The sequence below is a fragment of the Phalaenopsis equestris genome, unplaced genomic scaffold, assembly GCF_001263595.1.
Source record: "Phalaenopsis equestris unplaced genomic scaffold, ASM126359v1 Scaffold000840, whole genome shotgun sequence".
NCBI lineage: Eukaryota > Viridiplantae > Streptophyta > Magnoliopsida > Asparagales > Orchidaceae > Phalaenopsis > Phalaenopsis equestris.
This window is the reverse complement of record NW_018165280.1, coordinates 5,495,994-5,510,963: the sequence shown is the minus strand read 5'-3', so window position 1 is coordinate 5,510,963 and position 14,970 is coordinate 5,495,994. Positions and strand designations below refer to the sequence as shown.

Here is a 14,970-nt window from a genome sequence, read left to right as displayed (position 1 = left end):
CTTCTACGATCGTCTTCACAATCCAGTTTCATCTCCAACCTTTCAAAGCCAATGGCCGCTTCCACCGCCGCCGCCGCCGTCTCCACTTTTCTCGGCACACGCATGACCGCCACGCCCGACAGCGGGCGATTTCAGGCCAGATTCGGGTTCGGCAAAAAGAAACCCAAGGCGAAAAAGCCTGCCGGAAGCTCAGACCGGCCTCTCTGGTACCCAGGAGCTAAAGCTCCTGAGTGGCTGGACGGCACTCTGGTTGGTGACTATGGCTTCGATCCCTTTGGTTTAGGCAAGCCGGCGGAGTACTTGCAGTTTGATCTTGATTCCCTCGACCAGAACCTCGCGAAGAACCTCGCCGGTGATGTGATTGGTACCAGAACAGAGACGGCTGATGTCAAGTCGACGCCCTTCCAGCCATATGCGGAGGTTTTCGGACTCCAACGTTTTCGGGAGTGCGAGCTCATTCATGGCCGCTGGGCGATGTTAGCCACACTGGGCGCACTCGCCGTCGAGGCCCTCACAGGCATCACTTGGCAGGATGCCGGCAAGGTACATTCATATATGTCTCTGTAGACTTTTTTAAAATGTTATCCAAATCTTCATTCCGTGATCAGATTAGCATATATTTCTTATTGCTAATAATCATTTAAAATTGTTTTTGTAACATTCAGTTGATGCATAGTAAGTTCATATATTGATGATACAGCAATCACTTCATGGGTGATGTCACTCTTCACAAAATTTATCCATGATAAGTGAGGATGTATTCATCCCCTTGATCAGATCTGAGGATTTATCTATCTTTTCTTATTGGTTCTAAAATCTGACCTGATCGATTACCAATCTATCAAATACTTCATCTTTATATTTAAAAAGATAACTGTAACAAAAACGAGTATAGTCATTAATAAAGGTTTTGAAGTTATGATTCTCACATATAGTTGGAATTCTATTGGAATCACATGCATTTCTTTGAATGTACTATTAAATAGGGGACTTTCTTTCAACTTGCTTGAAAGGTTCTTTAGTTTGTTAAGATTCAACACATATTTTACACTTAAAAATTTTTATTCAATTATAAATTTGAATTTACATTCATTTCATCATTCATTTAGTTCTATCATGATAATCGTGTTCAAGCTTTTCATGTCTAGCATGAAGATTGAAGACATTCGTTTTAATAGGAGAAACATTAACATCAACTTTATTAGAAAACCTAAACAATTTTTTTTCCAATGAAGACATTCCTCTTACAAATCACAACTTTTGGTAATACAATACTAAAACCAGATTGTGCTAACAAAGACTGAATAAGTTCGCCAAACTCAAGGAACAAACAACACTACATGAAGAGTTAGGACTTTGCAGGAGGCCATTTTGATGTCAATTTGTCCTATTTCTAACATTTGTGCTTTAGGATTGTCCCCAAGTGCACATCTAATCCACTTGAGTCCTTAAATGTAGAAAAATAGGAGGGATCAGAACAAAAATGAGCATTAATCCTGATCTTTAGAAATAATGCACTATAGATTCAATAATAAGCTTTATTGTGTCTTGTTATGGAATCTGATTTCGGATCAACCTGCAAGCACATAAGCTTTTATAGTATGAAGAAAGTGGAAATATGATAATACGCCGCTAACATATTTACAAATCAAAGTAAGCGCAACTTAACTTCTGCTAACAAACAAGATAAACAAGATCAAAGGACAAGACTTTAAATTCTTCAGTTATTTGATATTTTGAGGTTGGGCCTTTTTAATGATTTCCTAAAATTGATGTAATATTTCATCTAACATATTAAGTATTAAAAAGAAAGAAGCATTAAACCTTGTAATTCTAGGCATCATCAATATAATAGTCAAATTCTAAGGTGAACTATATATCTTTGGCACTTATAATTTTATAATACATAATATATGAAGAATTTGAAAGAGCATTGAGAAGCCTATGTTTACAATGGAAGTCCAATTACTCAAATAGATGAGAAATTTTTACTTTAAAAAAGGGCTTGACTTTTCACTCCATTCAACTTAGCATTAATTGTTTTAAATCTTTGAATAATGATTGGATGAATTTAGATTTGGGCACTAACATATGCTAATTTTTTATCTTGTCCATAAATTCTAATAAATACATCGTTCCAACATTTTAAATTTTATTGACTGAGTATGGGATCCTGCAAAATTACTAGGTAATAGGAGAGTAAGAGTCCGTGAAACTTGACTCACTAACCAGCTCTCGAGAAGCTTATCGAGCAATAAGCTTGTGCTCGAGCTCAAACTCAAGTTTGCATTTTAAACGAGTTTGAGTTTGAGTCGACTGACGAACTGGCTCATTTAGCTTGCCACTGGTTACGTTAATGTCATCTCTAATGAGCTTTTGTGGCAACTTCTTCTTTTGGCTCCAACTCATTAGCCAGCTTGCGAGCCCACCATTATTCTCACGAGCTCAACTCAACCTCAAGCTAAAGTTAGGAGTTTTTTACACTCCTACTACATAAGCTCACAAAGGTAAATGAAGTCTATTTAGCTTTCAAACAAACTTGATGTAAAAACCTAATTTTCAGAAAATAATTGAGATAAAACAGAACTTTGCTCGTTATTATTGTTATTGTTATTATTTTGAAATGTGGAATGGAAAAATTTTTTATTTAAAATAAATAAAGCAATCCAAGTAAACAGAGTGAAGTCCATGCAAAAAAATAAAAAAATAAAGATAAGAAAAAGGAAATAAAGTAAAAAAGAAACTCACATTTGCATTTTTTCTTATTAATTTCAAGCTCATAGGTGTTCTAACTAAGTACATATCTAGTTGACCAAGCATATGTATGACTGAATTCTACCGTTATTGCAGGTAGAGCTGGTGGAGGGTTCATCATACTTGGGACAACCGCTGCCTTTCTCCATCACAACCTTGATATGGATCGAGGTCTTGCTGATCGGATACATTGAGTTTCAGAGGAACGCCGAGCTCGACCCAGAGAAGAGACTTTACCCCGGCGGCCAGTTCTTTGATCCGCTGGGCTTGGCTGCCGACCCAGAGAAGAAGGCCACACTGCAGCTGGCTGAGATCAAGCATGCTCGCCTCGCAATGGTCGGCTTCCTCGGCTTCGCTGTGCAGGCCGCCGTCACCGGAAAAGGCCCGCTAAACAACTGGGCCACACACCTCAGCGACCCACTCCACACAACCATCATCGACACTTTCTCCTCCTCCTCTTAATGAAGTTGTCAAATATTATGTTTTCTGTAAGTTACATGTTTAGTTGGCTTCAGAATTTTGGTCATGGAGTTGGGTCTTTTGGTCATCTCCGGAGGATTTGCGTTATGACTGTATCAGGACTTGTTGCTTGAGATGTATATTAAATTTAATGCCGTTTTAAAGAGCTGTGTTTCTTGTCTCTGTAATGGCTGAGTACTTGATATCATTTGTTGAATGTCTGAGTTGCTCCGTGCATATAGTTAAGTAAGGGCCGTGTAAAATAAATGTAATATAATTGAAATATAGGGTATTTAATATATTTTAGTGTTATTTGGTTGTGTCAAACAAATGCTTGATTTTACCTTGTCTGTGGTTTGGAGTTTAATGAAAGGGATTTCTACCTATCCAAACACAAAACCCTTACCATTATGTATCCTGCTTTTATCTTTAAAGAGGATACCTATTTTTATTGTGTGAGTGTTCAAAAGCCATTTCATCCCAAAACAATGTCTTAATCGAGTCAGATTAAAGTGTTGATGCTATTTTATAAAATTTTCATTTTATTTTCATTCTTTATGTTTAAGCTTTATTCACTAGGGATGACAATGGAGATCTCAAGCTGTTTATAATAGTTGATTATATTTATTTTCAACTTTTTGACAGCATTGTTTAGGTTCAATCTTGTACTACGATGTATATCTATTGTATGAGTCTATGGAACTTCCGCAGTGGAAAGAAATCTATTAGCAATCACCCATAAATGTAGTTGAAAGTGATGTTGTCTTTGTTAAATGTCTTTGAAATGAATTTTTGTCTGGCTTTTTTAGTATTTAAAAATCCTTTGCAACTATCATGCATTTACTCTTTTATGTATCTACTCGCCAATGCAATTCATGTTTTGATTATTTTCGTTCTTTTTATCTCTTTTATTTTATTTTTGGAGTCGTTGGCTTGTATATTGTTGTATAATTCCATTTTTCGGGTAATTATCTCTTCTGGATTATATGATTAATTTGGAGAAGAGAGGAATCAGAAGGTAAGGGCATATACCAATGAAGACAAATGAGGGAAAGAACATGGACAAATTTTGTAAGATAAAGTTTGCGTGATAATCCAAGTGTGTATGTCCAAATAGGATTAGATTGAAAATGCCTTGGAACATATCCGCGAAAAAGACCTTACGAAAGTAACCCATAAATAGAGAGTCAAACTTGTTTGATTGTTCTATGGTCAAGAGCAACTCCCAACTGGCATTTTCCCTCATACTATACTAAAGACTGCTGCCCTAGAGGTAATAGAGCCACGGATCGAGTTGAATTTGACATCCCACCAGGAGTTCCCTTTACTTACGCGAACTCTGTCCGAGAAAGTCCTACCACTAAAATGACTCTGAAGTTTATTGTGGTTTGACCTGTTGTCGAAATTAAGGAGGAAATAGATTGTAAAAGGAAAGAATATCCTTCTATAAGAAGAAGACGTTCTACCGTCATCATTATTCGAGATTGAGTTCAACTCTAAGACTGTACCATTGACTAAGCACTCATCGGAGGAATAAAAACCTTTCTATTTGATAGAAAAAGAAGAACAAAATTGATGAAATCAAGATTGATGAGCTTGAGGAAATGGAGTTTCCCTAGGATTGTTTTCTCTTAAGAGTAAACAAATTCTATACATTGTCTGACGTTCACGACGAAGAAAATAGTCGTAAAGTCACTAACAACACACATGTCTCCTTCCTGACAAAAAGAAAAGGACATGAGCACGATTGTCTTAAGGATTCATTCTGTGTTTGAGACATTGGCCCGAAAGGAGAAGTGTTCAATCACCTATATCTTGCACAAGATGGGGTGTGCGGTCTCTCCTAAAATGAGAAGAAAATTTTAAGAAAGAAAAACCACACCACAAGTATAAAAAAGACAACACCTCTAGGGTCCCTGTTAAGTTCAGCCGGAGGAACCAACTGATTCCAGTTATTCCAGCTCTGGTGCTCATTAAGCTTTACTTGGGGCTTAGAATGATAAATATTACCACATTCACAAGCAACAGTACTTTCACACTTTCATTAAAGCTGGACCGAGACACCGTCTAGCTTCCCCACCGACACATGATGACCTGCTTTTAAGAGCTAAAGAAAAATATGCTAGCATGAATTCATTGGTACGTATGTTACTAACCGGGCCACAACACAACGAAACGCCTCTGAAGGCATCTCATCCTATACAAACGTATATGGAGACGCAAGCCATCAGAAGAAGCCTTTGATGTTGTGGGTACACGATCCCTCGTTTTGGCTTAATAATGAAAGTTAATGATTTAATTGAGAATTTTTCTTGTATCTCGTAAGTCTGAAGATGTAATAAACTATGAGGGCTTGCCTTTGTAGTGATACCAGACTCCAGAATAAAATAAATCATATACCCAAAAGGTAGGAGAAAATCCCATGGCTCTATAAACCCATAATCTTACAAATTTTATCATCTGAATGATTAGATTCATTTTAATGTAGTATTTCCTTCCCTCAAGGTGATATATCATTCTTCAAAAGTCATATCAGATCATTAAGATCTAAATCTTTCGAGTTCTATGATGAACACACATGAAACAAAATCCTCACGAAAGTTGATTACCTTCTTTAATTAGTAATAGATTTATATTTATGCATAGGCATCAAGTGGTAAGTTAATGCTGCCCTTTGGTTGCATGTTATCAACCATATTTGTGTTTCTTATATGTATATGATTGCTAATATAAATTCAATTCCTCTCAACTACATCCTATGAATGGAAGCTTCCTGAACAATAAAAATTTGTATCTGATTCATAAGTGTGGATCTATTGAAGTGATCTATTGAAGTTTTTTTTTTTTTCCATACATGCAATTAAAAGATTGACTCATATTAGAAGTTTTATATACATACCACTTATTTCCTATGTATTTACATATCTAATACAACTTGTACATACATGCCACTATATCTCTACATGAAAATGTGTATTTTATATTTCAAATGTTAAAATGGTGGTATTTTTCAAGTGATGTAAAATATTTGGGCAGTATAAATGTAAAATGTAACGTTTAGTTGCATGATATGTAAATGCATGGGAATTGGGTGGTATGCATGTAAATGCCTCATTATTAAGCAGATTATGGGACTTGAAACAGGAAAGAATAATGGTCCAAGCTTGGTGAATTCTCACTTGTAAAAGACATCTATATATGTAATAAATAAATCATAAGTAACCAAAATCACTAAATGACTTTCATCTTATAAAAGAATTATTTTGACACAATCATACCACTTAATTCTTATGTTGTTACATATGGAACACCTAAATCTCAAGTTACACATCTAACACCTAAACATACCATGCATAACTAATTATATATATTGTACACAACATATTCATAGAAATGCTACAAAAAAGATAACACAAACTTTATTCAATTACAAATTTACTAGAAATGCTATAAAGAGTTTCCAAGTGCGTGCATGCCGTAAGCAAGATATATAGAACAACCCAATACTAAAGACTATATTAGTACATACTTCGGTTTACAAAAGTTTATAGTTCAAAATACTTGGACATCTTCACAAGTCCTTAACTTTAACAATAAAAGTGGTGTCCCCATAACTATAACATAATAATAGCTATGACTATAACATTGATTGAAATCAAGGTTTTGATAAATAATCTTATATTTCAAAGTTCTTCTTCATCGTGTCATCATCTCTTGCTGATCTTTTTGTATTATTGTCATCAAATATTTCATCAATCACTTCTTCTATCCATTTGAAATAGTTGTAAGCATTCTCTAAGAAATTTCTTGGGCAACGATAAAAGTTCCTCTCATAATTTTTGTCTTTATAAGACATAAATTATACATAATAAGTTGCATGTTAGATTAATTCTTTAATTAATGATGTCTTGTGATGTTGATGAATGACTTGAGCTCATACTTGCTATCATCCTCTTAGAAATGAAAAAAAAATTAAGTGGCATATATACTAGCGTATATGTAAAAAGATAAATACATATGCATAATAATAGCACTAGAGGATTGAGGTCCACATAAATTTGCATGTCTGGGATTATAAAAAATCAACTTAAAAGTTTGATAATCTGATTTCAAGTTATATTAACCTAAGAAATATTCATAGAAACATAAAAAATACAATATTATCCAGTTTCCGTATGTTTTTTTCTTGAAGATCTATGAATTATTAGTAAAGCAAATAAAAAAAACTCGCAACCCTATTATACCTAATTCAACATCCAATAGTATGCTTCATTGTATTCTCATCTAAAATAAATAAGAAAAGACTTGCATCCCTATTAGACCTAAGATGCTTATTGACATTTAAATTAAAAACTTATGACTAAAATGTGGGGTTCTAGGATTGTTCAATCAAATAGATCAAGACCAAGGCTTTAGAAAAAATAATTATTGAATTTGTTGACAATTTTATTTAAAAAATATAGATGTTGTAAATTCATGACATCGTATAGAGCATTTTTTTTTTTGAATTATGCATTAATGACAAATAAGGAGCATCATATTTGCTTCCTATTTAATCATTGATCATCTGTATAATATAGTTAGAAGAGTTAAATTTGTATAGAAATGGACTACCACAAAAACAGTGTCTTAGTAAGAAAGCAATTTAGTAGCAAATATAATATTAAATACTAATATTTTCTCTCTCATCAATATTACAAATATGGTTTTCATGTAAAGTAGATCAGCCAATCGATATCTAATGGTAAGGCTTGACAGAAGTAAATAGTAAAAAGGTAATGATGGCGGAGGAACAAGACAACCAACTATTAATGAAGAAGAGCAAACCTGCATAAAGCTTTGAATGGAATTCATGATCTAAGGAAAGGATAGAACAAATAATGCAAAAACATGGAAAGAAAAAATCCCAAAAAATTTTCATTAAAACAACAAAAAGAAAAGAAAAGGCAACATTATAGGGCTGAAATCGACAAAGGATGAACTTGAACCTCTTTGAAGAAAGAAGTTGGAAGGAGCTTAGAAAAGGTCCTATTAAGAACTCGTCGGAGAGGTACCTTACCCTAAAGAGAGAGCTCGGTGTGAGAGGTGTTTTTCCTAATCGATCGCCTCAGACATGCAAATGGGGAGAGATCTCTATGGGAGGGGTTTCAACAGTTTTGTAACACTTTGAAATGACAGAAGCTTGATAGATAGCAAACTTGGTGGGGGAGGTTCCTTATCCTAACATGTAAGCTCAGTGGCAGAGGGGTTTCTTCTCATCAATGGCATTAAGTAAATATGTAGTGAGGGAGCTCTATGGGAGGGGCTTTGATAGTTTTGTAACCATTAAGAATGACAAGGGCTAAACATTGGGTGAAAGGAGGCGTAACAGATTGTGTAAGGTGTAATATCTATGTTTCAATTACATGATATGCAATATAAGGGATTTTTTAATTCGCGGTATGTAAAATCAGTTAATGAAAACAATATAAAATATAGCATTAGAAACTAATGAGTGGATTGCTAGAAAAGGGCTAGAGTTTTCACCCAATTACATACTTCCCATTATCAATTTCCTTCTTCAAATTTTTATTTAAGCCAAGAAGAACACATCTTAAACTCTTCCACTATCAATATTCTTTGGAGCCTTTAACAACATGTATTACTTTTGTAAAGCCCCTTTGCGAACTAAACATCACTAATAAATCAAAAATTCTACAAATCCAATGGAAACTTATTTTACTAAAGAATCAATAGCTTCAACATTATTGAACATATACATGCATCATCACTAAAATCAAATTAAAAAAAAAATCTAAAAAATAGGAAAAAAAAATTTAAAAATTCATATAGACCTCACATATCAATAATTTGAAACAAGAAATCATTCCACATATCCACAGGCCCCGGAAGACACCAATGCACGCAATCATTATACATAACCATCACCTCATTGGCGGAGTGGCCGTGCTTGCTCGGATGCCCATCCGCCCTCATCAGCATAGCCTTAGTGGCATCCAAAAGCCTAAACTCCAACCCTACCTCACTCCCCTCCCACTTCGCCTTCCAAAACTCCTTCAACTGCTCCTCATACATCTCCTTCTCCAATCCCTCCAGCCTCGGCGCCTCCTCGCCCCCACGAAACGGCTTCGTGCGCGCACAATCACCTCCCTTGTCCCACTCTCCTCCCTCGAAGTGCGACGGAGAGACCGTCCGCACGACGGTGAGGCCTTTGAAGCCTCGCCGGCGGGCGGCGGCGACGGTGTTGAGTGCGGTGCGAAAGGCGTGGCGATGGGCGCGGCGCAGGCTCATGTAAGGTGGGTTGGGTATGGGGCAGTAGTGGCAGCCGACGAGGGTGCGGTTGAGGTGGAAGAGGGAGGGGCGGGTGTACCAGTTGCCGGAGTTGAGGACGACGAAGTTGAAGTTGGGGAGGAGGGAAGGCCATAGCGGGTCGGGCTCGTCGAGGTAGAGATTCCATGAAGGGAAGCTGTGCAGGGTGTGGTTGGATTGGGCTGCACGAACCAGGAAGGGAGACCAGAAGAACCAGATGGTGAAGTTGTGGCTTTCGTAGAACATGCGTGTTTGGTTCTCCTCTGTTGATGGCATCTCTTTTGGGAACTCCGCCTGAAATTTAGATTTGAAAATGGCAGTAATATTAGTTTGTTTTGGAATGTGTTGATTGAAATGAAAATTTCAGGGTAATTTAATTGGATTTTCAGTGGGTGATATTTCAGATTATACCCCCTGGCCAATCTCTGAACACACACACACACACACACATACATCCATATCTATATTGAAAATGTCATGTAATGGTTTTGTTACAACTAGTACATTTTAGTAGATGTGATTATAAGAACAGATTTATTATAATGACCAAAAATATTAATGAAACATAAAAACATAGACAAATGAATGCATAACATTAGTTTTAGAGGTAAAATAATGAAAAAGCTACCCAAACAACCACTAAATCAACGACTACGTGCCCTTGCCGCCTTCATACAATGATCCCTTGCCCCAAAATCATTTCCCTTTTGCAAGAGTTCTCAGTTAGTTTCTAGATTTTCTTGCTTGAAAAACTTGTTGTCGAGCCCATTTACTTATCATCCTTTCGTCCCTCATTTTTAGAATCACTCCTATAGGGCGACTACCTCCTTCAATGTTCTTTCTGTGACATCGATGCCTCCTAACATCAATTTATCATGGTTCCTCCAATCATTGAAAGTGAAACCCCCCATCATCAATGTCTATAGAGAGTGAGCAAAATTACAAAATTTACTAAATGATAAAGAAAAAAAATATTAAATTTTATATCATTTGTCGAAAAATATCAAATTTTAGGGTGAGCAAAAGCTTTAACCTAGTTCTACCATAGAGTTTATTTCTTAAACTCATTTGAGCAACTTCAAAACTCAACCTCTTGTGCCTTCTTCCGTTCATGATAATCCAGCAATTATTACTTTTGTAATATCTTTGAAAATTAGTTGTGCCCTTTCATTTTTGTGCTTGCTAGCTGTTTCCTATAATGTGTTAGGACAGAAATAGCAATCGTCTATTAGGTGTGTAACAGGTGTGCTGGGAATGACCACCAAAAGCTAGTTAACCACCACACCAAATATATTATATGTATTAATTCGCTGCACCTCGTACTCTGATCAGTTGGCCGGGCACCTGTTTATCAGTTGTAAGTCCTCTCTGTTCTGGAGTTCAATTCCCCCCGGTGAATGATGTGGTACTTGAATTGTTAGGCCAATCGAGGATGCCCTGGGATCGTATAATCGCCTCAGGCCATTCCTTTATAGATATATATATATATATATTAATTCGCTGCAAATTTGGCTCAGAAGCTATATTTTGTAAGTATTAGATTTCATTTTAAGAAAAAAACAAAACTTTTCAACGTATATATAATACCTCCTTAAAATCAAATTAATTGCCAGCATCAATAAAGTTGAAAAAGAAACGTACCCTGGACAAAAGGCACATCAAAGACTGCATTTGATTTCTAGCCAACGAGTCTCCAACGAAGGCCAAAATCTTCCCCCTCATCTTCTCCAAGAACTGGGCCGGATCAAGCAGCGGAAGCTCGCAGCCATCCGGCTTCCACCTCCACTTGAGAAAATCCAAGTTGGGCCTTCCAAATTTGATGCAGTTCTGATGCTCCTGTATCATCCAACAAGTTGAATTCGTATAGTATGGCGCATTTGGATCTTGCACCCATTCCCCTTTAGATAAATCACATCCCTTCTGCAATATCCTCTGCCTCCCAATTTGCTTTTTAACCGAAGAATTCAATTTGTCATTAGAAAATGAAGCAGCCGCAGAAGAATTCTGTACTAATTTAACAGTTGGTGATTGAAGAAGAAGCAGAGAAGATATGGAGTTAGAATTGGCTGAGGGCTTTGCAGAAGGTGTTGTTGAAGAAGCTCCTTGTCTTGTGTTATTAGAATAGTTAGATTGATATATAGGAAATGAAACAGAGTTCGAAGTAGAAGAAGAAGAAGCAAACTTGAGGATTGGTTGCTTTATGCTGAAGTTATAACGAGTTGAAACGATGGTATAGAGAGGGAGGGAGATATTGAGGAAGACGAATGCAACAGAGGAGAGAACAATAAACTTAAAAACAGAAAATAATGTAAATGCTCCAGTCCTCCCATTGGTAAGATCCAAGCCTTTGGACTTCATGAAAATCCCACTTCAGCTCTGCACAAAAGATAGAGAGAAAAAGAGAGAGAAGGGTTGCCAGGATCTGATAGAACCATGCTTATTTCAACTGGTAATAAAACCGGTGGTTGGAATTTTCAGTCTAATTTTATGAACTGAGCAGGTTGATGTTTGATAGACTTCCAAATGGAATCCCAACTTATTTAGTTTACTTGTATTAGTAGGAAAGGTTTTTAAATTATGATAATTTGGAAGTTGGCACATCAGAAGGCTCTACCTGCCTGACCATATTATTATAGTATTGTTGTTGTTTTGAATTATTTGTTTGATATTGTACTAATGACATAGGCAAGCCACCACAGCTATGATTTATTACTAATGGCATAACTTCTTGTTTGACATATGGATGTTTGTTTATTCTGCTTTACTCTTTTGTGCTGCCTGCTGGCTTAAATTATATGGAAAATCATTTTTAGTAGTAAAATAATTGTATTTAATGTAATATCCAGATGAACAGGAGTTGTTTGACTTTTTTTTGGAGTGCTGATAAATGGAGTAGGTTGAGAATTTCAGTTTGTATAGATGCCTTGAAGTTGTAAGATGGGAAGGACTGAATTAAATATTGGATAGAAAAATATTGTTTGATTAAAAATAGGCTGAAAATTTCTTGAGATTATTGGATAAATTGTGATGGATGGAAGGAATTTGTCTACCAAAAGAATTTTTATGAGGGATCTGATTGGGTTCTTTGGAAGGAAGAATGAATCAAAATGAACATGAGTGCATGAAGAGAGGGATGAAGAAATTTAGAGCTAGACTTAACAAAGAATAGTCTAAAACTATGTGCCCATTTTCATGTATGAGCCTCATACTTGCATCTTGCATTTAAGTCTTTATTTAGAGGTGAAAGCTAAGGCCTTTGATATAGGATAAGCAACATATATCCCAACCAATATTTAGTTAAGTCGAGCTAAGGCATTGTCGAATGCCGACGTTGGTTTATGCCCACTAATAAGGTTTAGGCTAATAGGCTTGGTTGGGCGAAGACCCTACAAACAATACAGATTAATTAATTGGTATTTGGCACCGGGTACTTGTGTGTGGAAGACTGAGTAGGCACAATGCCAAGGCCATGAGGATGAGCAAGTCTCAACAAGATTAATGTATGAATTCATAATATCAATGAGAGATTCTTCGAAAGAAATTACAATTAGGAAGAGGAATAAAGACAATCAATCAAGAGCAATAGTGTAATTAACTAAATTTTAAAATAAATCGGCCTTTGACTATATGTTGTTGGATTTTTTTTTGAATAAAAACTATCATTTATACAGAATCCTATCTATTAAGAGCCCCTCTCTTACTATTTTATTTTACTCATTTTTTTTAGTTTTTATTTGACTATATTTTTTATAGTATTTAAAATTTTTTTAAGATGAGAGATAACTTTTTTAACCTAATTTATTAGTGTATTGGCTATAAGAATATTTTTAATAGTTTTCAATATATATATATATATATATAATCCTTCTCAGTCCCCTCCTCTATATATATATATATATAATATTTCTAAAACTATTTTTACAATTTGCTATGCTAAATAAGTCCTAATTATGCTTTGCATGGTTGCAAGTGTCTATAAAAATTGAAATAAAAATTATAATAGTAAAATCTTTTTTTAAATAAATCTCTATTTATATAAAAAAAGATTAATGCAAAAACTTATATATTTTAATTTAGTTATATGAGCTTTTTTTTTTTAATCTACTCTAAAATTTTAAACTATTTATATAAAAATATTAAAATAGTTTCCATAATAAAAATCTTATAATCCATTTCTATTAAAGTCGACAGTAAAAATTATCTGTCACTCTTTTGTGGACCGCTGGTTAATTATAGTGATTCGAGCACCCTTTAAATATGTGGGCGGCCCATTTATTAAATTAGATAGCCCGATTCATTGAGATTTAGCTATCATGAAGCTTTGATTTTGATGCTTGCAATTTGAGTAAAATTAAATGAAAGAAAAATATTAAATTTTTGCGGATTCATAATCTTAAATTATCATATAAGTTGTTCATATTTCATTTTGAGGGTACATTCCATCCAATTGTTTATGTATTTAAATAAATATAACACTTAAATTTTACTTTCGTGCATTTATGCCCTCCAGATCTTTCATATCACATAAAAAATAGAAATATTATAATTTTTAATAAGTGATATCAAGTTTGGCAAGCAAAGATAGGTGCATTTCTTAATTTGATTTGTTCTGAAGCTAATTTAACCTTAGTGTCAAAACACACATGGTGAATTCCTTCAGGTGCCACTACTCATATAAATGTGTTTATGCAAGGTTGTCTAAGTTACTAAAAGCCAATTGATGCTGAAAGATTCATCCATGTGGGTGATGCTAAAAGAGTTGAAGTTAAAGCTATATGACATTTAGATTATTATTATGTATTGGTTACTATTTGGATTTGAAATATACTTTTATTATATTGTCATTTAGATGAAATTCAATTTCTATTTCAACTTTGGATAAATCTGAATATACTTGTTCATTTGAAAATAATCAGTTCAGTCTTTCTTTAAATTTACATTTTACTGGTACAGTTATTTATGTTAACAAGATAATCAATGCTTGCTTGAAATGATTACTATCTATTTCCTTAGCCTCAAATTCCACATGCATTTTTGGAATTTTGGATAGATAAATGAGCAACCCTATACATGGTCACTAGAAAACATCAAAATGGGTTATGTGGTATATATGAAGAACGAAAGATTACATGTTCACATAAAAAGTCAGACTAGTTTGAGACCATTGATTAGTTAGATTCAGATTTTGGTGGACGTCATGATAGTCTTCGATTCACTTCGGGCTATATTTATATACTTACTAGAGGAGATATTGCTTGGACTAGTGCAAAGCAGTCACAAATAGCTTCTTCCATCGTGATAGTAGAGTTTGTGGCATATTACGAAGTATCCATTCATGAAATATGGTTGAAAAATTTTGTTATTGGGCTATGAATTATAAAAAGTATAGAAAAACTACTTAGGTTATTTTGTGACAATAAATTAGCAATTATGTATTCTAATAACAAC

The 14,970-nt window shown here is 34.8% G+C and overlaps 2 protein-coding genes across 2 annotated transcripts; one reads left to right on the top strand and one right to left on the bottom strand.

Moving 5' to 3' along the window:
- Positions 1 to 3,394, top strand: LOC110031686 (chlorophyll a-b binding protein CP29.1, chloroplastic-like). Its single transcript, XM_020735023.1, has 2 exons — positions 1 to 543; positions 2,851 to 3,394. The coding sequence occupies exons 1-2, from the start codon at positions 52 to 54 to the stop codon at positions 3,214 to 3,216; spliced, it is 858 nt and encodes a 285-aa protein (XP_020590682.1). The 5' UTR covers positions 1 to 51; the 3' UTR covers positions 3,217 to 3,394.
- A 5,654-nt stretch (positions 3,395 to 9,048) lies between these two features.
- On the bottom strand, positions 9,049 to 12,210 carry LOC110031581 (protein trichome birefringence-like 19). The gene is made up of 2 exons (XM_020734830.1): positions 11,164 to 12,210; positions 9,049 to 9,816 (listed from the first exon to the last, which is right to left on the bottom strand). The coding sequence occupies exons 1-2, from the start codon at positions 11,878 to 11,880 to the stop codon at positions 9,049 to 9,051; spliced, it is 1,485 nt and encodes a 494-aa protein (XP_020590489.1). The 5' UTR covers positions 11,881 to 12,210.
- Positions 12,211 to 14,970: the final 2,760 nt, after the last annotated feature.

What these genes read in the sequence shown, in the direction of transcription:
- LOC110031686 (XM_020735023.1), top strand. Translation starts at nt 52, where the DNA reads ATGGCCGCTTCCACCGCCGCCGCCGCCGTCTCCACTTTTCTCGGCACA. An exon ending in CTTGGCAGGATGCCGGCAAG is followed by an intron (nt 544 to 2,850) that starts GTACATTCATAT and finishes CCGTTATTGCAG; the next exon opens with GTAGAGCTGGTGGAGGGTTC.
- LOC110031581 (XM_020734830.1), bottom strand. Translation starts at nt 11,880, where the DNA reads ATGAAGTCCAAAGGCTTGGATCTTACCAATGGGAGGACTGGAGCATTT. An exon ending in TGATGTGCCTTTTGTCCAGG is followed by an intron (nt 9,817 to 11,163) that starts GTACGTTTCTTT and finishes TCTAAATTTCAG; the next exon opens with GCGGAGTTCCCAAAAGAGAT.